Genomic DNA, 24,986 nt, shown 5'->3' on the forward strand with positions numbered 1-24,986 from the left:
AATAAATATTTCAGACCTGCACAGGAAGCCTTGGCTGTGTGATTCATTTACAACATGGTCTCACAGGAATCCGTGAAATAGCCACGGATTCGCTTAACTCAAAATCCGTGGAATAGCCACGGAATCACTCAAATTTCCGAGAAACTGACACGGATTTCGCTACAATGCAAGTTAATGACAGTCATATCCCGTGGCTATTCCAACATACAAAGTGATTATGTACATTCACTGAGTGAAGATATAGAAAATAAAACATATATTTCTCACTAGAAATGTGATCAAAATCCATTTTTATGCAGAAACTAAGTCAAAATACTGATTTTTTTCACTAAAAATGAGAGAACTGTCCGCCATGTTTTTTGTTCTGACCGCCGGGACCTTGAAAGTCACGTGACTTGGAACAAACCAATAGGAAAAAATACCAGATTGGGATATGACTGTCATTAACTTGCGTTGTAGCGAAATCTGTGTCAGTTTCACAGAAATTCGAGTGATTCCGTGGCTATTCCACGGATTTTGAGTTAAGCGAATCCGTGGGTATTTCACAGATTCCTGTGAGACCAGGTTCTTCATTTCATGTTGCACCATATCAGTTCCTGAAAATACTGTAAATACTGATTGCTTTTTACAAAAAAAACCTCCCCATAAAACATGTCCTGGTCTTTGAGGATGTGCAAAAAAACACCAACAGCTAAGTGGATTGTGAGCTGAGAATGGGTGACCAGGCATCTGCAGAGTGTTGGACCCTGCTGCTTCGCTACATGGGCATGGCTTGGAGGTTGTTTTGGTCTGTAGCAGGAGCTTGGTCCTGGTTCCCAGAGCCAGGTGTCAGTCTGTGGTAGAGCTCCTGCACGGTGCTCAGAGTTTCAACCATGTCCTCTGGGTATCGTGTCTGTAGTTCTTCGTTGGCAACGTAGTTGGTGTCGGCAAACTCTGAGAAGTAACGTCCCACCTCTGGATGGCCGATCTCCAGGGGGGCCGAGTGGGGCTCCAGGTTCTCTGAGGAACAACAATGCAAAAGTAACATTCAGATCAGAGATAATACACACTAGGGTTGTCACGATACTAAGATTTTCAACTCGATACCGATACTCAGGAAAATATTCGATACCATTTTTGATACCACAAGGATAAAAACAAAGACCCCCAAATTTTACAGAAATATTTTTAACAACAAGAAAAATGCAACATGTAAAAATTAACAGAACCACTGGTTAAATATTTATAATAAAAAACATTTGTGCAAAAAAAAAAACTGCAACTATGATAACAAGCTTCAGGTCTGAGGTAGTGCAAAAAATAAATAAATACAATAAACAACAACAATTAGAACAATATTTTGTATGCTGTGCACAATATTAGGCAAGCTTGATAAGTCGACTTTTTCTCTATTTCTCATTCTGGGACTTCAAGAGAGAAAATAACACTTTTCATCAATACTTCTGACGTATCCGGATACAACGTTTTAGTATCGATACTTTTGACAACCCTAATGCACATAAGGTAACCTCAGTTGTAGAAAACAAACAAAAAACAGACAACTCAGATATGAAAAATGGGTAACACTTTACAATAACCAACTAATTAATGTTTATAGATGGTTTATAAACCAATTATTAACCATTTATAAAGTGCTATACATATTTAATCGTTAAATGATTTCAAACAATTTCTTAAAAGGTATATGAATCATTTCAAAACCATTAACATACTTAATATGGTGTTAAAAATGTTAAAATGAGTGCAACTAAAACTATTAATAAACTATTAATTATAATTTAATTGTTTGTTAATGGGGTAACGCTTTATATTAAGGTCCTTGTAATAACAAGTAATAAGGCCCTTGTAAGTCCTTCCAAGATGCTTATTAACATTATTGTGTGTTTATAAGTTTATATAAGTGTTAATAATGGCATTACAAACACCCATGACCCACCCATTATGTCTTTGCCATGCCTTTATTAATGTTAATTTGTTTTCTTATTGATATTAAAATATACTTTATTGCTCATCTATTATAAGTTAACTATAAGTTAACGATGCTTTTTGCAACTACCGGATCTAAAGCGAGAACAATGCCTTATTACTTGTTAAGTAATGGTTATTAAGGACCTTATCATAAAGCGTTACCCCATTAACATACCTAATATGGTGTTAAAAATGTTAAAATGAGTGAAACTAAAACTATTAAGAAACTATTAATTATAATTTAATTGTTTGTTAATGGTAAAGTAACTATAAACTTACATTAATATACCATCTATTTGCCATTTATAAATGATTTAGTTAGTTAAACATTAATAAATGATGTATTTACCATTCTAAATGGCCTATAAATGATGATTAAACATTAATAAACTATCTGTTCACCATTTATAAATGATGGTTATTGTAAAGTGTTACCGAAATGTTTTGTTTTATACAGAAAATGTCAAATAATGTAATTTATTTATGGCATCACAGCTTCATGTCTTATCAGCAATTGAGAGCAGCGGAGCTGATCGATACAAATCTCCCTCTGGGTTTGTAGAGAACAGAGTCTGCAGGTGAATGTTGAGGTGGTGGAGAGGGCAAAGATAACACGGACAAACAGTCAAAGCTGTATAGCAGCAGCAGCAGCAGCAGCAGAGTGAGTAGGAAAGCACAAGGGAATATATGAGACAGCCTGTTAGGGAGGAGCTTTCTTAACCCATAGGAACCTATGGTGACACCCGTGTAACAAACACTTCAAATCTTCTAGAATCTCCCATATTCAGCTTTATGCTTCACATTAACTCATTAAATCCCTAAGTGACGTATACTCAACACCCTGGTGTGGTGGTCATGTGACTTTGACAAGAAGTGACATGAAAAAGCTTATTTTTTGTTACGAGGCTAGTTTAAACCCATTTAACAATTCTACTCCGTTAATAGTTTGTCCTGTATTGCATTTAACTTATTCGGACCATATTTCCTGAAAAAAATAAAGTCACAATTTTGATATATGTTATGGAGATGCAAACAAAAACGCAAATGGTTATTTGTTTTTTAAAATCAGAAAAATAATTTATTGTTAAACAGCACTATTAATGTCACAATTTTGATATATGTTGCGGACATGCAAGGAAAAAGTCCAATTTGTGTTGCTGTAAGTAGAAAATGTGTCTAGTTTTTTTATTTTAAAATAAGAAATATCATAAACATAAATACCATAAACGCCCAGTGTCACATCACAGATCTTTGAAATTCAGGGGTAGAATTTAAAAAAAACAAACCCATCATAAATGTGTTCTATGTGGTATATCCCCCATCATTTTCCTTTAAGGATTACTGGGTCTTAGTTACCAGACTAACTGAATTTCCCCTCGGGGATAAATAAAGTATTTTTTGATTTGATTTTGAGTAATATGAGCTAATTAAGTATTTTGGAGTAAGGTTCGTTTTAAGAGCAATATGTGACAAAGTGTAATAAAGATTGACCTGCAAGTACAGTCATGGAAAAAATGATTAGAACTCCCTTGCTTTCTTCTTGTTCATTTTAATGCCTACTACAACTAAAGGCACATTTGTTTGGACAAATATAATGATAACAACAAAAATAGCTCACAAGAGTTTAATTTAAGAGCTGATATCTAGACATTTTCCATTGAACTCTTATGAGCTATTTTTGTTGTTATCATAATATTTGTCCAAACAGATGTACCTTTAGTTGTACCAGGCATTAAAATGAACAGGAAATTGAAGAAAAAGGGTGGTCTTATAATTTTTTACATACATATTAATTTGTCCCACCTGCAGTCAGAGTAGAGTAGCTTAACTTTCCCATGTTAATGTTTATCTACATGTTGGTATGTGAACTTGACGTTTTTACATTGTTTGTGTTGCCCACCTCCTCTCACTTATCTACGAGCAGTTTCCTGATTGTGTGTTTTTATTAGATAACATATCAGTTTGGGATATGTTCCAATTTTATAGTTTTTCTACTCAGACACAGTTTCATATTGTCACCCTGTTAAAATAATCGCCTAAGTCATTTTTTGTCAAAATTGTTTTGTTTTTTTGCCTAAATCATCTCCTCATTGCCACCTATGGTAAAATCCCCTACATCCTCAGTTGATCAGATCATGTGATTTTACCCCTTTAAGATAATGGCCTATGTCAAGTGTGTGACTTAAGCAGATTTATTATGCCTAAGTCAAAATAAAATGTGACTTAGGCAATTTTTTAAACATGCCTTTGTGACTTAAGCAAAATATGGTAACACTTTATTATGAAGGTGTCTACATAAGAGTGACATGAGCGTGTCATAAACATGACATGGGATGTTTCATGAACATTAATGACACTTTGAAGTAACATTAATGCTCATGATACTTGTCATGTCATGTTTCTGACAGGCTTGTGTGACTCTTATGTAGACACCTTCAAAATAAAGTGTTACCATATCTTGCTTAAGTCACAAAGGCATGTTCAAAAAATTGCCATTCATTGCCAGTCATTTATTTCTCTTAAGTGACATATGTTACACTTTTGGTGAAGTTTTTTGTGTTTCCTGCAAAACTTGGAAAAAAAGGACTTAGGCAATTATTTTAACAGGGTGATGATATGAAACCAAGCTACTGCACCTGATATTACATTTAAATGTTTCCCTAACCAGCATTACTATGTGCACAAAGTGTGCTTGCATCATTGTGGCAGTTCTCAGCATTTTTGGCCTCATGAATGCATTCTTGCTTCGCCTTGCTGCAAGAATAAATAGACATAATTGGGAACTTTGTGACTTTAAAGCACTTTAAAACATTATTAAAAAAACCTATTTATTCTCCTTGGCGTTCAGTCCCAGCTAGGCAAGAATCCTTGGCTCTCTTTTACTTTTTTACCCTTTTATTTTTCTTTTCTATCCGTTTTTGGATTGAGTTTTTATTACTATTTTATTGTTTTACTGTTTTTTGGTATTTTATTGTTTTTATTTATAACTATTTGTGTATGATTTTATTCTATTTTAATAACTGTGCAGCACTTTGGTCAACTGAGGTTGTTTTTAAAAATGTGCTCTATAAATAAACTTTGACTTGACTTGAGCAAGATTTATTTCTCTGTATTTGGCCACTTTACTTGATTGATTAGTAGTTGGTGCCTGCCTGGAGGGTGCAATGATACATTCCTTCCCAAGGGAATTTATCAAACTACTACATATTTCTAATGATTTGTTTTAATTATTTCATAAATCAACACACTAGGTGCAAACATTTGTTCACCATAACGATATTTTTCATCCCCACGTTGCTGTAAATGGTCCGTACCTTGTGCAGCGTATCGGCATGTCCCGTCCTGTACCAGGACGTTGTAGAAAGGCTGGGACGCCCCGTTGGACAGCTGGTGGACCCTCATGGTGGTGATCCACTCCTGGCTCATGGTGCACTTTGGGTCCCAGCCGTAGATCACACAGTTATATCCTGACCTGGTGGAAGAGACGGAGCCGGTAGACAGACTTTAGTATCCTAAATCAGCAAGAGAAGACTGCAGAGAGACGTGTTGACAGATAAGTGCTGTACTCAAGGTTCATACGTACTTGCTGTCTTTTATATTTGTATTTCTTTTTATTTATTTTTTCAGGGACTATGGATGCAAACTAGCAGCTTTACTATAATCCGGCATATTTACAAAGATGTTTTTTGATTTTCATTAATGTGCACTGTCCCTATCCAAACCTAAAGTATTGAAAAAAAAAAAAAAAAGTTTTTGAGTGGTCTAATTCAAGCACTTTTCAAGGACTTTCAAGGTCCATTTTCAAGCTTTTCCAGGACCTTACAACGGTTGTAAGTTGCATGTTTTCGATGAGTACTTAGATGCTAAAAGGGGTAATTTCACTCATGATGTCCAATTCAAGTAAAACACATGCAAAACATTAAACAAAGTTAAAATAAAATACGAATATTCTCTATTCTACCTTTTACTAAGGGGCAGCCAAAATACTTTATTGTTTATGGCAGCCAAAATCTACTATAAAACAAGATGGATTACACCAAAAAATATTCCGCTTTCCTTCTATTACACAGAAAAATCTGAGAATTGTGAGAACTATACTGCCTGTCGGTATGACAGCGATTGATTGATTGATTGATTGATTGTCTTTATTTCGAACATGCAAGCAAGTAAAAAAACAACAAAAAAACAAGTTTAAATATTAATAGATGAATAAATAAAAAACAAAACAAAAAAAGCAAAAAAAAATAAATAAATGAGAAAACAAACACTTTCTGCAAGCTCGAAAGGGAGTAGGAAGAAGTAAAAAAACGTATCGAGTCCTACCCCTTAACAGGTCTCTATATCTATATACATATATATATATATGAATAATCAATATAGTCACATACAAATATTATAAACAATTATATATATATATATATATATATATATACACACACACACTATGGTATATACGATGGTTTTACACTTTTAACAACCAAAAGTACATTTTCCTAATCTCAATATTCAGTTTATTTATTTTTTTCATTGAACATGTGATTATCTATAGTCAGATTGCAAAAGAAATACAGTAAGAATTTCAAGCACTTTATCCAAAATCCAAGCACTTTTCAAACCTTGAAAATACAATATTAAAATTTTCAAGCAAAATTTATTTTCATAGAATTTTCAAGGATTTCAAGCACCCGTATGAACCCTGATGTACTACATGTTCCTACCTCTTGTGTTTCATGATGAGGCCGACTGAGTACTGGACCTCCAGGTGTTCTGCAACGCTGCGTTTCTTCACCTCAGGTGTAACTGGATGCTTCTTGTGCTGGATGTGCTCCAGCGTGTGCTGCACCAGGTAACCCACCGCCCCGTGCTGGGACGGATCCAACGCCTGGATGTGCTGCAGGATGTCTAGCACCTGGGGCAGAGGACAAACATTAATGGACAAAGTGATTAAGTCAAATATTACGAGGGACGTCTGGAATGCCCTGCTTAGCCTGCTGCCCCCGCGACCCGGCCCCGGATAAGCGGAGGAAAATGGATGGATGGATGGATAGTAAGTGCTCCGTACTGAATAATAGTTCATATTTTATTGAATAGATTTCTATTAGAGCAGGGATGGGCAACTGGAGGCCCGGGGGCTGCATACGGCCCGCACCCTCACTTGAAGTGGCCCTCAGTACAACTACATGCATTTGAGCATGAAATCTTAAAAGTGCAGTGTAAAAATGCACAAAATTACTTCTTGCAATTAATATTGGTCTGCTGTAATCACAGTAAGTGGTTATTTTTTATTTGCTTCAAACCTTTTGTATTCCTATTTATATTGTTATACATGCATTCTAGCATGAAATATGTTAAGTTACTGCACTGTAAACCAAGGTTATAATAGTTTTGGATTTTTCATTAGTTTTAATTTCGTTGTGAATTTTTGTTTTCAAATTCAGTTAGTTTTAGTTAGTTTTTTATTAGTTTTAGTGTTAGTTTTAGTTTTTTTGTAATGGGCTATATGTTGGGTGCCAGATTCAAAGAGGTCATAATAAATTTTGCCTTTGTTTCCTTTGGTTTATCCATCTCAGCCCCAATAAGGTTATTAATTTTTACAGTTCCAGGTGTTTTGAATTTTGGTTCGAGTGTAGACATCCAAGTCTCAGTAAACATATTTACCATGTGCTGCATATTCAAATAGAAACACTGAATTATGAATGAAAAAAGTTGACAAAAACGAAAACTAAGGACATTTTCACTATAATTTTAGTTAGTTTTAGTTCGTTTTGTAACTACAAAATACAGTTTCAGTTAGTTATCGTTTTTTTAAAAACTCTAGTTTTTATTTTTATTTCAGTTAACGAAAATCTTTTTTCAATTCTAGTTTTCCTTAATTTGTTAGTTTTCATTAACTATAATAACCTTGCTGTAAACATATTTAAAATTGCAGTTTCATCATATCTGGTTATGTGCACGGTCCTATATGTGGCCCTGTGGTAGTGAACATGAAAAATTGTGGCCCCCTCCAGCATTTAAGTTGCCCATCCCTGTATTAGAGGATTATAAAAAAACATGAACTTGTGTGTCCTCACCTTCTCTGGCCAGATGCCCAGGTGGAAGTAGAGGCGTGCCTGCAGCAGCAGGTACTGCACATTATCTGGGTTGATAGTGAGGTAGAGGTCCAGAGAGTCTCTCAGCAGCTGGTAGGATTTCTCATTGCCCTCCCTGAAAGAAACCACACACAGAAGGTAAAGTAAATGAACCAAACCGAACCCTCCACCAGCCCATCCCTGCAGCAGTGAGGTGAGCCAGGTGTTTGGTTTCTCTTACCCTCTCTTCCCGATGTTCAGCAGGTTTCCCACCATCCTGAGCAGCACCTCTGTGGTGCTGATGGCACTGTAGTAATCTGCTGACACCTGGTGGCCGATGAGGTACTCGCACTCCTTGGCAGTCAGCTGTTTGCCTTTACCAAAGGCATCAATGTAGACATAGTCGTAGATGTCCTCACTCCTGCAGGGAGAAAGGTAAAGAAATTGAACATTTTGTGAATTATTGAAGCAGGGTTGTATGAAGTATTTAACCACAGTCAGTGTATTACCTACAGCAGGTGACAGGTTAATTTAACTTAAGGTAAGACATAAGGTAGACATGCAGCTTTCCTTTTAATACACAAATAATATGAGAGTCGTGAGAACTATGGTTTGACAAGGATGGATATTGATGTGCAGAATTTGATTTAATAAGTAAAACCAAATCCCACGTGGGAGGAGTCAAGAAATCAATGTGGTTGTATTTCCTACAAATAGCTAATAAGACATAATGTAATAAGCAATGAGTGATGACAGCACTGAGATATTATTGCTACAGCTGTGTGGGAGTTATGTGCATAGTACCATGTAATACAACTATTTCAGTCTACCAAGTGGATCAAATGGATGTGATGCAACAGTCAAATGAGAAAAATGATAATTTAACCCTCCTGTGGTCCTGGGGTCCATATTATTTTACCATACCATTAATATAGGTTAACTTTCATAGAATTGCTTGAAATTTTCAGCATATGTGCCCCTCTGCATCAGGATAATAGGATTCTTATATGTTTTATTTAAGGCGTCATATTTTGACAGTCTTTTTGCAAATTCTGTGGTGGACTCTGCTAACACATCCATGTGCTCTTATTTTGAAAGCTACATGTTTTGCTTTTATTTTGAAGGCGGGTCTAACACATTCTTACCATAACGCCTTATGATGTGTTATATTAACACTGAAAATCAGTATTTGGAGCTCAGAACAACGTTGAAAATTCTGACATTCGTGCAGACCTTGAACGCACCATTAGCCGCTGGACTCTCTATGTGCGTTGCAATGTAAATAGTCTAACTAACGGAACATTAATCCTCTGTTTTAGGTTTTATTACTTTTTTTCTCTTGAAATTAGGCCTAATTTTGTATATTTGACTAAAATTGAACAATAATAATGAAAAAAATATAAAACTTATACAATTTGTTGGTCACGAGTTGCCTTAAAAGGTGAAAAAAGAAAGTTGTTTATGTTTTCTTTCCCACACACATCAAACTTACCCTCTTTGTTTTTGGCACCAGCGCAGCAGGAAATGATTAGGAAAGTTGACGGGTTCCACCTGAACTCCCAGCTTCCGTGCTAATGTCATGTAGAGGACAGAGAGGCTTATGGGGATGCCTGTACGGCGTAGTAGCACCTAAGAGAAAAACAAGATGGACAAGTCGGTTACATACTAATTACTGAAAAAAAGCTTGTGAAAGCCACATCATTATCATGAAGCCTCTACCTGGTGGATGTAAGAGTTGAGGGGGTTGTAGTAGTCGAATTCGTTGCCTTTGTACTGAAGCTGCTCGTACAAGACAGAGTTTAGGGCACACATCACCTGCCTCTGGAGCTCAAAGTCCTCCACCACAAAACAGTCACCTGCAACACACAGGAAATTAAACTTCCTATTAGGAACTTTGGCTGAAAGGGAAAATATCAATCAATCAATCAGACGTTATTTGTATAACACTTTTCATACAAGAGGAATATAACACAAGGTGCTTCACATAAGAAAGGAGAAAATAATAATAGTAATAATAATAATAAAACATAGAAACAAGTAAATGCCCTCCACCCTCCATCCCATTAAAAACAAAGCGCAAACTGAGGAAGCTCCATCTCAATGTCGAGCAGTGAGGAAACACTGGAGGCAGGTTAGAAATGAATTAGATAAAATAAATAAAAATAAGTTAAGGTAAGAAAAAAAAATAATAATAATAATAACAACAACAACAATAAAAAGTAAAAAAAAGCTAGATAAAAAAAGACTAAAACAATAAATAAATAATTAAAAAGTAGAGCATGATTATATATATATATATATATATATAGACTAATAAATAGTGGCAAATAAATAAATAAATAAAAGAGAAGATGTTGTAACACTAAGATGCATGAGCAGAAAAATATTTAAAAATGGTTCAAGTAAAAGCCAAATTGAAAAGATAAGTTTGCTCTTAAAAATATGGATCTTGTGCAGCTCAAATATGCTGGTAGGTATTGATTTTTTTCCAAAATGTAAAGGGAAAAGACGCCCCTTGCTGTCTCTAGTGTGTGAGAAGAAGACAGCTTTTCATTTAGTGCTTTGATGGTTTTTAAAGCCCACCTTGAGCGATACGTAAGCTGGGGTGAGAGGGGTTCTTGATTCTCAGCATCTTCTTCACTTTCTCTGCGATCTCGTCCAGTTGGGCTGATATGCTGTTCAGTGTCACGTCAGCCAGTGGGTTGCAATACTGATCCACCAGTATAGCACCTAGGGACCAAGACAGGGAATGCATAATGCAGGGGTTATTATTAAAAAAAGACACAAAATTACTAAAAAAACACACAAAATTACTAAAAAAAGACACAAGATTATTTAAAAAAGACACAAAATGATTTAAAAAAGACACAAAATTACCAAAAAAAAGACACAAAATTACTAAAAAACACACAAAACGATAAAAAAGACACAAAATTACAAAAAAAAGACACAAAATTATTTAAAAAAAGACATACAATTACCCAAAAAAAGACACAAGATTACCAAAAAAAATCACCAAATTACTAAAAAAAGACACAAAATTATAAAAAAAGACACAAAATTATTTTAAAAAAGACACAAAATTACCAAAAAAAAAGACACAAAATTACTAAAAAAGACACAAAACGATCAAAAAAAGACACAAAATTACAAAAAAAAGACACAAAATTACCCAAAAAAGACACAAAATTACCCCCCGAAAAGACACAAGATTACCAAAAAAAGACACCAAATTACTAAAAAAAAAGACACAAAATTACCAAAAAAAAGACATAAAATTACAAAAAAAAGACACAAAATTACATTACATAACATTTATTCTACATTTATTCATTTATTCTTCTTCAGGTAACAACAACACGGCAGATGTAATAATACAAAAACTATTTTTCTTCATAAAGTATGAAAGGAAAATGTAATCTAAAGCTGCTTGCATCAAAACACCAAAGAAGCAGAAGATAAATGGTAAAATTCTACTGCAGTTATATTTCTATACAGCAGAGAGCTGTTTTACATGTACCCTTACCCTCTAAAGCTGACTGCTGCTCCACCGGCTGCTCCAGGAAGGTTTTTAAACTCCTCAGGATGTTCTGTTGTCTCAGGAAGTAAAGGATTTTCTTTGCATAGTACTTCAGGGTCAAGCTTTTCCTAACAAAGAACGCAGAACACAAGAGAAATACATTAACGCTCCAGAGGTGAGAGCGTGCAACACAACAAGCGCTTTCATCATAATCACACAGGATTAACAAGCCCTACACCCAAAACCTTATTAACGGTTGCAAAATGCAGCGGGTGGCATGTATTGAGGGTTTAACTGTGCATACGGCTCTCACCTCTTATCAGAGTTGAGTATGAAGAGGAGCTCGTCTTCACAGAAGTGCTCCGGCATCCCAAGTGACTCAATCTCTGCAAAGCTGTCTCCGAGCACCTGGCCAACGCAAGGCTGAGTTACAGATCTCTGGGTTAGTTTGGAACATAGAAAGCCCACATAGTTTTGCACAAACATTTGCCCACACACACATAACAAGCCTGGCAATTCAAAGCGACAAAAAATATGAATTTTAGATGCAAAGTTTACCGATCCAACAGATTTTTCCAATCTGTCGCCCCTATTTTTTATTTTTAAAAACAGATAAAAACCTATATAAAAACCTAAAAACCTATCTTTTCTCTACAGCATTTGGTTGAACTGTGTGCATGTGTGGTTGTGGGAGTGGGTGCACATCAAGGTTATAATAGTTTTGGATTTTTCATTAGTTTTAGTTTTAATTTCGTTGTGAATTTTTGTTTTCAAATTCAGTTAGTTTTAGTTAGTTTTTAGAGTGAGTTTGCTAGTTTCAGTTTAGTTTTTATTTTTTGAAAATGCTTAGTTTTAGTTTAGTTTTTATTAGTTTTAGTGTTAGTTTTAGTTTTTTTGTAATGGGCTATGTGTTGGTGCCAGATTCAAAGAGGTCATAATAAATGTTTCCTTTATTTCCTTTGGTTTATCATCTCAGCCCCAATAAGGTTATTAACTCTTACAGTTCTGGGTGATTTGAATTTTGGTTCTAGTCTAGACATCCCAGTCTCAGTAAACATATTTACCATGTGTTGCATGTTCCAATAGAAACACTCAAACACACTTATGAATGAAAAAAGTTGACAAAAACGAAAACTAAGGACATTTTCACGATAATTTTAGTTAGTTTTGTAACCACGCAATACAGTTTCAGTTAGTTATCGTTTTTTTAAAAACTCTAGTTTTTATTTTTATTTCAGTTAACGAAAATGTTTTTTCAATTCTAGTTTTCGTTATTTCGTTAGTTTTCGTTAACTATAATAACCTTGGTGCACATGTGTGAGTAAGTAAGTGTATATGTGGTGAATATGGAATAGCTTGTCTACCTGCACTCTTCAATTCATTTGTAATCGATTTTTGTTTGATTTTTCTGTGTTTTTTGTTGTTTTAACTGTAATTATGTGTATACATTGTGAAGCACATTGAGTCTGCCCTGTGCATGAAATGCGCTCTATAAATAAAGTTGAACTGAATTGAATTGAATATTAAATGCATCAAATCAGGTCTAATATACCTATGTAATAATGACATTTATTCTTGGTAACATGCTGATTACTTACGACTTCTGTGAAGAATCTCTTTGAGATTGATTCCACCGTCCTTCGTATCTGTATTCCCACTCTATGGCGTGTTTTGTATTCTTTGAGCCAGTCGCAGCATTCATTCTGACGGTAAAACCTCTGCAGTCTTGGCCATCTGTTGATGAAGGCAGCAATAGAGTTATTTCACTGAGACTTCTGGGCATGCTCACAATTACCCGTATGAGAAATCAGTTGCTCAATCTCTTCTCTGAGATTAGTTTGAGCTTCTCATATTCGTATCATTCTGGGATCATTTGTTTCTGAATTACTTCTCCTAAAATGGACCTTTAGGAGCAAGAGATAAGCTAAAAACAGAAAAAACATCACTAAGCAAAGGGAGGTTGAGTTGAGAAAACCATTTGAGCAATACTTGAGAAGTGGGATCAACTGAGGAGATCTCATAGTTGTATATGCCCCTGATCTCAATTATGTCTCAATAAAACTCAATAAAATATCAATCAATCAATCAATCAGACATTATTTGTATAGCACTTTTCATACAAGAGAAATGTAGCACAAAGTGTTTCACATAAGAAAGGAGAAAATAATAATAGTAACAATAATAATAAAACATAGAAACAAGTAAATAACCTCCACCCACCATCCCATTAAAAATAAAGCACAAACTGAGGAAGCTCCATCTCAATGTCGAGCAGTGAGGAAACACAGGAGGCAGGTTAGAAATTAATTAGATAAAATAAATAAAAAATAAGTTAAGGTAAGAAAAAAAATAAAATAATAACAACAACAACAATAAAAAGTAAAAAAAGCTAGATAAAAAAGATTAAAACAATAAATAAATAATTAAAAAGTAGAGCATGATTTTATATATATATATATATATATATATATATATATATATATATATATATATATATATATATATAGATCTCATAGTTGTATATGCCCCTGATCTCAATTATGTCTCAATTCAATTCTCCTTCAAAATAACCGAGACATAATTAAGAGCTCAAACTGATCTCAGAGAAGAGATTGAGCAACTCATTTTTCCTATGGGTAGTTTAGCAGCATATGGCCTGAAGCAGAATTATGACAAGTCTATGAATTTTGTTAAATTGGTGTTTTTCCAATGGAAATTACTATTTGGTGGCTCTAATAAGTCTCAAATGTTAAAATATGTGATGTTGTGGTTCTAACAACTCTTTTAAAGTTAAACATAAAAATGAATGACAGAAGGAAGAAGAGATTGAGCAACTCATTTTTCCTATGGGTAGTTTAGCAGCATATGGCCTGAAGCAGAATTATGACAAGTCTATGCATTTTTTTTTATTATTTTTTTGCAACCTGCTGCAGAGGAGATTTATCGTTTGCACAGAGAAGAGCAATCAGGAGAGTAACAGCCAAGTAAGTCAGGAGGGGGGCTCAGCTTTTGGCATGAGCTGCACTCTACTGCAGTTCACAGGCTATATGTAACATTCAAGGTCACACAAATGCATTTTGGGCTGTTTTGGGGAAAATAGAGCGTAAGTTGCAAGATTTTTACGCCAAGATGTACAAGCTGCACAGTGATCTGCAGTGTAGAAGCTGCACTGGCCTGACGTGATGATGAATTTGGTGCATCAGCAAAATGTCAACGCTTGACAGCTGCTGCATGCAAGCTCGTAATAAACCAGCCCACCTTTTAGTAGAAAAGAGCGAGTTAGGGCTTTGAACTAGACATATTTAAAAATGCACGTTTTAGCAGGTGCTGGTGAAAAGCCACCAGACACCAAACCTCCGAAGAAAAAGCAGAGATAAAATCACAGCACCTGAGTTTATACTGGTGTCCCCAGACCTTCCCTCTTCCATGGCAGACGTCGTGGAGCCGCTTGCAGCAGCAGGAGACGTTACAAATGTCGCCATGTTTGAGGACAGGGAAGCACAGGATGTGTTCGAGCAACTCGGTCGGCAGGTCGGTCAGTTTTTTCGTCTGAGGGTCGGATATAATCCCATTTAGACTTTGTTGCCCCTCTCCGGCTACAGACGTCGCCATCTTTACTGTTTACCCCGATTACCTCATTGCTCAGGCGCCGCCCACTTATGGCGCAGGGGGCATGGCTAGGGGCGGGGCTAAGGGGGTGTGCTGCGGTGTGATTGGCTGTTCGGTCAAGAGGAAAGGGGAATGTGTGCTACCTTCATGTTCCTCGGATATTTTAGATTTTCTTTTCTTTTTTTTTTACTTTTCTTTAATTTACGTTTCTCTTCTTTTCTTAAATAAACTTTTTTTTTTAAATGAATGCACCCAGCCCCTTGAGGGCGATCCTCGGGGCCACAAGTGCCCTTTCTTAGGTCAATAAATTTGAAAGAGCTATTCAATTTGGGATGGGTGTTAGAAATAATCTGTTATTCTGTCTCTGTTTTCTGTCTCTGTGCATGGGGGTCACTATCTGATTGACTAGGTCACTATCTATGCATCCGTAATTCACTAACTAATAATAATAATAATAATAATAAAAATAATAATACATTTTATTTGGAGGCGCCTTTCTTGGCACTCAAGGACACCGTACAAAAAAGATAGAAAAGAAACAGCATTACAATACAATAACATACACAGAATTAATAACAATACAATACAAGAGATAGATTGGACAGGGTCATTGTCATCAGAGGGAATAGGCAGTTTTAAACAGATGTGTTTTGAGTTGTGATTAGAAATGTGATTGTAACTGTGTGTGTGCCCTCTCTCTATGCATTTATAATTTAATCTTGCAAGATGCTTTGATACAATGATCATGTGCTAATATTGTTTTAAAACTATGATTACTCTAGATACATCAAAACTAAATACATTTATTCCATCTGCTTAAACTTAGTAAGATTCTATCATCATGAAAAGACATATTTTATGCTTTGTATTTTATGTGGACATTGCAAAATCTGTGTCTCCACTAATATCTCTGCAAGTCATAACAAGGCAGGTTGTGTTGAATGTTTTGGTAACAGGTCAAGTCTCGAACTGGGTGTGCTGAAGCAGAAAGATACCGGTCTTCTCTGATTGGTGACATGACGTGTCCACAATATTGATTAAAACTGACGAATCAACGGTTCGAGAGGGACGCACCTTCTGGAGAGTTCTACATGCATTCTTAAAAAAAACTCTGCTAGGATATAAAAGAGGGTTCAGGGAAAATAGGGGGCCCAGACTTCATGAACTGATCCGCCTAAATCATGTAAATCAGGGAAGTGTAGTTTGAACCCAGAGACTCTGTAACTGCACATTTCTTGACATATTGAAATAAAATTATGTTAAACTGAGAACTTGGACGTCTCCTGCTCATCATTCCCCATCAAACAATCTGCACAAAGAAATAGGAGAGAGGATTTAAACAATTTGTTATTACAGCTACATACAGTACAGGCCAAAAGTTTGGACACACCCATCTCATTCAATGCGTTTTTCTTTATTTTCATGACTATTTACATTGTAGATTCTCACTGAAGGCATCAAAACTATGAATAAACACATATGGAATTATGTACTTAACAAAAAAAGTGTGAAATAACTGAAAACATGTCTTGTATTTTAGATTCCTCAAAGTAGCCACCCTTTGCTTACTAGAATATAAGACATGTTTTCAGTTATTTCACACTTTTTTGTTAAGTACATAATTCCACATGTGTTCATTAATAGTTTTGATGAATTTACAATGTCAATAGTCATGAAAATAAAGGAAAAACATTGAATGAGAAGGTGTGTCCAAACTTTTGGCCTGTACAGTATATTGTATACGATCATGAAACATAATGGTAATACCATTAATTAAATACCACATGCAATGATAATACTAACACTTATTTTTTAACATTAGTGTGTATCTGGATGCAGAAATTAAATGTCAGCCAAATAAAAAAGCCTTCTGCCCCAAAGAAGCTCCTTTCTGTTAGATTTTTACTGCCGTTGATATGATCTACTCTGTTATTACAACATTCTGGATGGTACTTGAATGCAGCACTGCTTCTTTGGTGGAGATCGTTAACAAATGGGTAGCAACAGGTAGCTCGCGCTCCGTTCCCAGCATAGTGTTTATAGGCAGCTACACTAGTGTTTTGAGCTACACAGAGGCGTTATATCGGGTTAATAACATCTCGGACGCGTAGGTGAAAAGGTTAACGTATTACACGGTATAGGAATGTATAACTTTAATGCATTTGGGGGTTGTATTAGATAGGTTTTAACCTAGTTTGGTAACTTAACCAAGCTAACGTTAGCAGCAATCCAAAGACAGTAACGTACACTGTATCATTTCATGCTAAATGCTAAGTTTTTTGTTTTGTAGCTAACGTGAAATTACAAAAAATTGTATAAAACACGTGTATGAGACATTCGGGATAATGTCAGTGAAAGCCTTGTGTAAACTTTAATACAACTTATATCCATTGATAGCTACACAGAGCTGTTCTAAAGCTTTTCTATTCTTTGTTTATCTTTTGATCAGTAGTAGATATACTACTAGTATTAGTCATCAGAGTATGATATATTATATATGTATGATAGATGACATAATGCCATGACAGTGCACCCCGTTTGTAGGAATTAACCACTTTGAACACGTGAATAGTGAGTGTATTACCTATTCACCATGGCAAGTGCCTTAGCAGCGAAAATGGGATTTAACTCATTGCTGAGAAATAAAGCCAGGAACTTCAACGTCAGGATCTGCACGATGGAGTCAGACATGGAGTTCAGCTGCGAGGTGTGTATGAATGTTTTTCATCATCATTTAATTCAACTTTGCATCAAAGGTTTTCCAGACCACAACACAAAATGCATCAAAGTGCTCCTACGGCCTGTGTCACTAAATATCATGCATAATAATGCAACCTACTGAGAGCTGAAGTCAAAGACAAACTCGACTCTCTGCAGTTTGCATACAAACAACACATCGGAGTGACCAAAGCACGGAAACTGGTGCTTATGTGAGAATCATGTTCTTTGATTTTTCAAGTGCATTCAACACCATCCAACCCAACATACTCAAAAACAAGCTCACAGAGATGTGAGTGGATCTTTCCTTCATCTCCTGGATCACAGATTACCTGACAGGAAGACCACAGTATGTCAGGTTGGGGAACTGTGTTTCTGGGACATTAATGAGCAGCACAGGGGCTCCACAAGGCACTGTTCTGGCTCCACTCCTGTTCACACTGTACACAGGGGACTTCAAATACAACTCTGAGTCCTGCCACATCCAGAAGTACTCGGACGACACTGCTATTGTGGCGTGTATCAGGAATGGACAGGAATCTGAATCTGAAGAGCTGGTTCTGTGGTTGGAGCCAGGTTGGACACACTGGAGGAGGTGGTGGAGAGATGCACTGTCAAGATGTTCCAGGCCATCCTGAAATACCTGGATCATCTACTACACAAAACCTTTATGGACCAAAAAAACAGCAGTGGACGGCTCCTCTCTCTCCGTTACAAAAGATCCTTCGCTCGTACAGCCATCAGGCTGTCTCATTCTAACAGAGATTCTACCAGACTAACTGAATTTCCCCTCGGGGATAAATAAAGTAATTTTGATTTGATTTTGATTTGATTTTGAACTACAATCTTATTGTATGTTTAAACATAATCTGTAACAACAACTGAATAATCGTGCTGCTAACCCTCTGAAATCTTTGGCTATTATGTCCTTTAAAAAATCTGTTAAAAAATCTTAACCATGCCATGTTGGTATCCGTTATTTTCAGCATTACCTCACCTATATGTCCTGATAATTAATATTTAACTTTGATCAAAATGTTGAACCCAAAAGAAACAAAGGAAAACAAAAATCTGATCTTGAAAATTATATTTCAATACACAGAATTTTAAATGTTGCAAATATTGCATATAACAGGTAAAATGAGGATAATATCTAGTTCTATATTTTTATACTAAATATATTTGACATTATCTCCAGTTTTACTTGGCCGAATATAATTAAAAAAATATCTGGAATGGAGTTTCAAGCCAGAACTTTAGAGGGAAGCTGATGGAAAGGCTCGATGTTGCTTCATTTTTACGTCTTCACATCATGAAGAAGTAATGTGCCGGTGCTTTCATGGACTGTAGAGGGTTAAAGAGTTTATATATATGATGATGGTCGCTCATAAGATATGTGATGATTTCACTTTTCGACACTAGATGGCAGCAAGTAACAGTGAACAAACGCAGTTGGTATAGGTCTATTCTACAGAAGACCATCTTATAATTTATCTCTGTCTTATGCAGCAATGGGATCATGAACATTTTAGTCAATGGCAGAGCTCAATGCAGTATAGAGACTTGCTGCAATGCTGTATGAATCACCCTGCAGAGTGAAGTAACACACACACAGATTTATGTTGGTTTCAATATGTATTTTTGGCCGTCATGCAGTGTTTTTGGTTGAGTATATGATTTGGTTGATGATATACTAGAACTGAAGGGCATCAAAACGACTTGCAGACACCACCTCTGTATTTAAATGGGAGGAACCCCACCAAAGTTTGTAGCTGGTAATTACACAGAACAGTGTAATGTTGGTTGTAGGTTTCTATTTTCTGTGCTGGGATGATAATTGTATCAATTGTGGTTTTTTTGTAAATAGCATTTAATGGGGATCGGTCATATAGACTCTCTTGTATAGGGTTTTTTCCCCCGATTGGTCCTAGTTGCCATTCCTGCTGCGTGGTGGAGCTGGTTCCCTCATCTATAGCAGTCTTTAACACAGTTTTTTTCACGCTAACCTTGAATGCACTTGACGGAAGCTTGCACCCTGAGTTAGCTCACAGGCTTGAGATGAAAGCTGTCTAAATTGGATATGTGCACCTGATATGCCTGCTTATAGCTCTCAGCTGGATGAAGATGACATGTATGACTCCCTGCTTTGAACCAGAGACTGAAGATGAAAACACTAGTATGTCTGAATCATGTGCTCGTGTTCCTTTGCATACACATTAGGGGTCGATCGATATGTTTTTTTTAAGGCCGATACCGATTATTTTGACATCAGTCTTAACCGGTCCCGATATGTGCTGCCGATTTTTTGGGCCGATTCTAGGGTTGTCACAATACTAACATTTTCAACTCGATACCGATAGTCAGAAAATATTCGATACTCTATACCATTTTCGATACCACAAGGATAAAAACAAAGACCCCAAAATTTAACAGAAATATTTTAATTAACAAGAAAAATGCAACATGTAAAAATTAACAGAACCACAGGTTAAATATTTATAATAAAAAACAGTTGTGCAAAAAGAAACTGCAGCTATGATAACAAGCTTCAGGTCTGAGGTAGTGCAATAAATAAATAAATACAATAAACAATAACAATTAGAACAATATTTTGAGTTTGTATGGTTTAGCTGCTTAATAAGTTGTTGGATCGATACTTTTGATAATGAGTATTGTATTCGGATACAACATTTTAGTATTGATTCTTTTTTGAGTATCGATACTTTTGACAACCTGATTCTTGAAGCCGATATTGCCTTTTCTCCCTCCATTTACATGATAAAAATGACACAATGATAACAAATGTAACACAAGTCTCAATTTAAACAAAAAAAAAAAACATTTGTTGACAAAACAAATTCTTTTGCTCGATCTTCCTTTCCTTTTTGTATGTTGTTCTAGGCCTCGAGGTGGTGGCGCCTCAGATGAGTCAACATATTTGATTTGTGTGATGAGAGACCTTTCGCCTTTCAACTTTCGCTCTAAACTATTTAAGACGCCTTCTACCGCTAAAGAGAGTTTCGCGTCTGCAGCAGCCATGTTGGATCCGTAAGAAAACTACAAGCTTCCAAGTGCCGAGTAGTACATCGACAGCATCGTCTTGCCGTCCCTCCCCGCTCTGTGATTGGATCCCTAAAACAGGGCTAAGAAAGCTCTCTGGTTGCCAGACTGGATGGAGGTTCGAAATTCAATTCGAGCGTGCAAGGCAGTCTGGGTATACCCAGGCAACTATATCTCGGTAAAATTCCGGAAACAGTCCTGCACAAGGACAAATACTTACTGAAGATCCTTTTGGCAAGTAGTAGGAAAGCCATAACCAGAAAGTGGTTGCAACCAGATCCCCCAACATTGGTCCAGTGGCGCGGGATCATTCAAGAAATTTACTGTATGGAGAGACTTACTTTTGTTTTAAGACTTCAGTTGGAGAAATGTACTGAACTTTGGGAAAAATGGATTGTGTATGCACCTTTAATAGTGTGACATTATGCCATGATGTATGTGTAAAAGAATATTTTGATTTGAACTGTAACACCCAGGATGATCTCATGTTCTTTGTACGTTAATATATAAAAAGTTTAAAAAAAAAAAGGAATAGCTCTTTCAATTTGTTTTCTCTTCCATAGCCTAACCCTAAAACGTGTTTGTGTTGCAGGTAAAGTGGAAAGGAAAAGACCTTTTTGACTTGGTGTGCCGAACTCTGGGACTAAGGGAGACGTGGTTCTTTGGGCTCCGGTACAACATCAAGGACACAGTTGCTTGGCTGAAGATGGAAAAGAGGGTAATTGATTCTAAACTGGTCTTCTAACAGCCATGAGGCATGTTGATGAAGACGTATCGAGCATGAAAAGGGAATGCATTGCCCCCACCGTGCAAATGCTGATTTCTTTGGTTCGTTGTTGTAGGTTCTGGATCAGGAGGTGCCAAAGGAGGAACCAATCACTCTTTACTTCCTGGCCAAGTTTTACCCTGAAAATGCTGAAGAGGAGCTAGTGCAGGATATCACCCAGCATCTCTTCTTCCTACAGGTAAACTATACATAATATAAAGAGGTTTAGTGTTTTGTTTCCTCCTACTCGAGGTAAATCAGATTGAAAATGACTCAGTGTGTAAGCACTTTTAACTGCAGATCATTCTTTTGTCTCTGGATATTCTCTTTATGTATTTACCTTGGCGTCTTCCTATCTATTTCATTTGTGCCTGTCATGCTATAAAGGCTTTTTGAGGAGGTTCATGTTTACGCTGCCTGACACATTCTCTTCTCTTTCTCTGCTGCTCGCTAAGTTGAAATAGCTGTGGGCTTACACGTATAAACCTGAAATCCAACATGCCTCTCAGAAGAGTCTGTGGATAACCGCCTAGTGGCTGGCTAGTGGGCAGAGCCTTTTTTTTTCCTCTTTCTTTTTTTTTTTAAACCTCTCTTTCTTTGATCTTAATCTTCCCAGAGGGGTGCTGTGTTGAAGACTTTAATAGGAAAAAAAAAATCTTAGAAGTGGGTGTCATATTTTTGAAGACCTAGTTGAAATGAATGCTTTAAAAGTAGGTGTGCGAGATCTTTAAAACTTAAAAGCCTTGAAAATGCTCCGTAAATTTAGGATCATCCATTTCACCCTTGCACACCAGGCATTTGGCAGATGCGCTTCATCTGCAGCTTCCCTACTATTCTGATCCGGTGCCAACAGGGGGCACGCGTCTACAGAGTTTCTGACAAGTTGTTCGAGCCGAGCACTCTGTAATACACTTTTTCCCATTGTCCCAGTCTGATTGTGTGCAGCCATGTGGAATCAATGCACAACATATTACCGCTGCCCTTTCTCTCCACTTAATACTCTCCAGGGAATCCCTGCGGAGCCTGCCACACCATTCTCGTCGCAAAGAGATGAGATTTGTAACTGTGCTCCCATCGTCCGACGCTACCAGCCGCATTTATCAATTACCAATTAGGCTTTAAGGGCTCCGTTATTGGCCCAGTTAATGACATATTCTCTATGGGATGCTCATGCCCCATAGCACTCATAGCCCATTGTGCTGGTTTAGTTATATGGCTTGAGACAACTGTGGGCTTGTGTGTTCTTCAACATTTGGATAGTGGCACTTATCTACTTAGGGGCATATAAAAAAGTCTCTCTGTGTCCCTTAATCCGTTTAGAGGTAGTCGAAGCAATTTATTTATTTCAGAGGGAAACCTTGCTAAAAAAAAAAAAAAGAGAGAAAAAAGGAGAAGCCACAGCCGACAAATTACTCAACAGTTAAAGCAGTACACAGCTACAAGGGGAGAAGAATACAAATGCGTAGAGCCTTGCATCGCCTGTCTCCTTAATACTTTGCTCTCATTAATTCCCATAATGTCGGGAGCAGGCCTCTGCTCAGATAGTGTCACCGGCATGACAGCTGGATTAGCGCTTATCAGAAATGATCACCGACCCGGATACAAGCACACGCACACACCCGTCACACACTTCAGACCACTTACACAAACAGACACATGCACATCTTCGTCACCTCGGCCCTGCAATCTTGGCAACAACTGAGGCTCATTTGCGAAACCAGATTGCAGCCTCAGTCCTCTTAGCGCCTGCCACGATTAGAGGCTGTCACCTTGGGCTCCACACCTTTGTTAGTCGAAAACAAGAGAAGACAGCATGACTGGCTTCACAAATGATAAGGTATAAAGCATTAAATTGCTCCACTACGGCTGAAGCACGGTCGCACCATCTAACTTTACTACCCGGGCCTTGTGCTCTATGTGTAGTTTTGCGAAGTTTGTGATTCAATTAGTTTGACGGGTGATGCGGCTCAGGTAGTGACACCTGGCGAGAAGTGGCACTTTAATCTGGAGGGAGCTTGTTAAAGGGGATTGCCACCCATTTTAAAAATTCATGTTATTACTGGGATGCATGGCAGTTAAGGCCACACTTGTAAACATGAACCACTCTTTCCATAAGCTACAGGCTGGAGACCTAAACCTTGAATATGTCACTCTTACCGACTGGAGTGTATTCACACAGGATCTGCTTTCTAGCTGGGGGCAAAGAAAAACATGAATAATAAAAATTGGCAGCGATCTCTAATTATGTTGTGAAGCTTTCTAAGGACTCACATTTCTGTCACTGTACTGTGCTGACTAGCAAGCAGATATACTTGGAGCAGCCCTAATGATCATATGAAATAATGTTGGCTTGGGTGCATACCGTACTTCCTGGTCTGGTGTCTAATAGGTCCCCATGTGGCTATGATACTTAGGTCTTACAATATTTATTTGGCACAGTTTGTCCTGCTTCCCGACCTCTTTAAAATGAGCAAGTGCCAGTGTACTGCAGAAGTGGTGGCTGGAAGTTTATTTACCCAGTTTGTAGCACATAATAACTTGATTTTTATGGTTGCTGGAAGTGCTACCTGTATTTGTCAAAGTGAAATTAAGGCAATAAATTGCTGGCTGTCAAAAGCACAGTTGTCAGAACGTTGTGTTCACTGACATCAAGTCTGAGGCATCAGGTCTTTTTTCAATGTGTTTCTGTCACTCTGATTCAGGTCCTTATTCTCATTTGTCCCCTCTTGAAGGAAATCAATAAAAAAGAGATGTAATACTCAAACTGAAGACAAAGAACAGATGTCCTGATTTATATTAGAGAGGATAGTTTCCTCCCAAAACCCTGCCCATCTGGATATGTTTCCAGTATCATGGGCTTGGCATCATTGGGTACAGTACCAGTACGTTTAAAGTGAAACCAATGCTAATAGACTACTTAATTAGATGTTTTCTTCTTAATTTGGTACTGGAGGCAAAGGATGGGCGTTTGGAAGAAACCTGCCAACTCGGTTACCTGTAATGTTAACAATCAATTAATCGATAAAACGCTTAATGCATACATGCACAAAATAAAAGATATATATACAGTACTGTGCAAAAGCCTGTTTAAAAAAGCCTGATAACGGATGCTTTTATTTTGAAAGGATGAAAAGAGACTTGATCCTGTCAGTTGTAAAATTCCAACTCAAGTGAGATTAAACTGTCAGACTGAGATAACGTCAAGGAGTTCAATGTCTTATGTTTTGAGGTTAGTTTTCACAGTAATCTTGCATATTTAAATGTGTTTTCTGTTTAA

General features: G+C 36.8%; 2 protein-coding genes across 4 annotated transcripts in view; one reads left to right on the forward strand and one right to left on the reverse strand.

Annotated features, from left to right (window-relative positions):
- Positions 1-468: 468 nt before the first annotated feature.
- Positions 469-15,168, reverse strand: fbxo21 (F-box protein 21). 3 transcript variants are annotated; one of them, XM_059336301.1, is made up of 12 exons: positions 14,945-15,168; positions 13,155-13,290; positions 11,870-11,964; positions 11,563-11,684; positions 10,620-10,766; positions 9,756-9,892; positions 9,529-9,665; positions 8,278-8,457; positions 8,040-8,172; positions 6,687-6,877; positions 5,283-5,440; positions 469-999 (listed from the first exon to the last, which is right to left on the reverse strand). In XM_059336301.1, exons 1-12 carry the CDS (start codon positions 15,166-15,168, stop codon positions 758-760), a joined length of 1,902 nt encoding a protein of 633 aa, XP_059192284.1. In that variant the 3' UTR covers positions 469-757. The 3 variants fall into 3 exon arrangements, with proteins under 3 accessions (XP_059192284.1, XP_059192283.1, XP_059192282.1); XM_059336300.1 differs by having other exon boundaries at positions 11,870-11,979; XM_059336299.1 differs by having other exon boundaries at positions 11,870-11,994.
- A 1,980-nt stretch (positions 15,169-17,148) lies between these two features.
- nf2a (NF2, moesin-ezrin-radixin like (MERLIN) tumor suppressor a) overlaps positions 17,149-24,986 on the forward strand; it is a 48,892-nt gene continuing 41,054 nt past the window's right edge. The window contains exons 1-3 of the mRNA XM_059336921.1: positions 17,149-17,872; positions 21,536-21,661; positions 21,786-21,908. Coding sequence (XP_059192904.1) covers positions 17,759-17,872; positions 21,536-21,661; positions 21,786-21,908 — 363 coding nt within the window. The 5' untranslated portion in view covers positions 17,149-17,758. The remainder of the gene's footprint in view (positions 17,873-21,535; positions 21,662-21,785; positions 21,909-24,986) is intronic.

This window comes from Centropristis striata, chromosome 7 (genome assembly GCF_030273125.1).
Source record: "Centropristis striata isolate RG_2023a ecotype Rhode Island chromosome 7, C.striata_1.0, whole genome shotgun sequence".
NCBI lineage: Eukaryota > Metazoa > Chordata > Actinopteri > Perciformes > Serranidae > Centropristis > Centropristis striata.

Coding starts and splice junctions, on each gene's coding strand:
- fbxo21 (XM_059336299.1), bottom strand. CDS start 15,168: ATGGCGACGTCTGTAGCCGGAGAGGGGCAACAAAGTCTAAATGGGATT. Junction 9,666..9,755: donor TCAACTCTTACATCCACCAG/GTAGAGGCTTCA, acceptor TTTTTCTCTTAG/GTGCTACTACGCCGTACAGG. Junction 6,878..8,039: donor TGGGCATCTGGCCAGAGAAG/GTGAGGACACAC, acceptor CCTCTGCCCCAG/GTGCTAGACATCCTGCAGCA.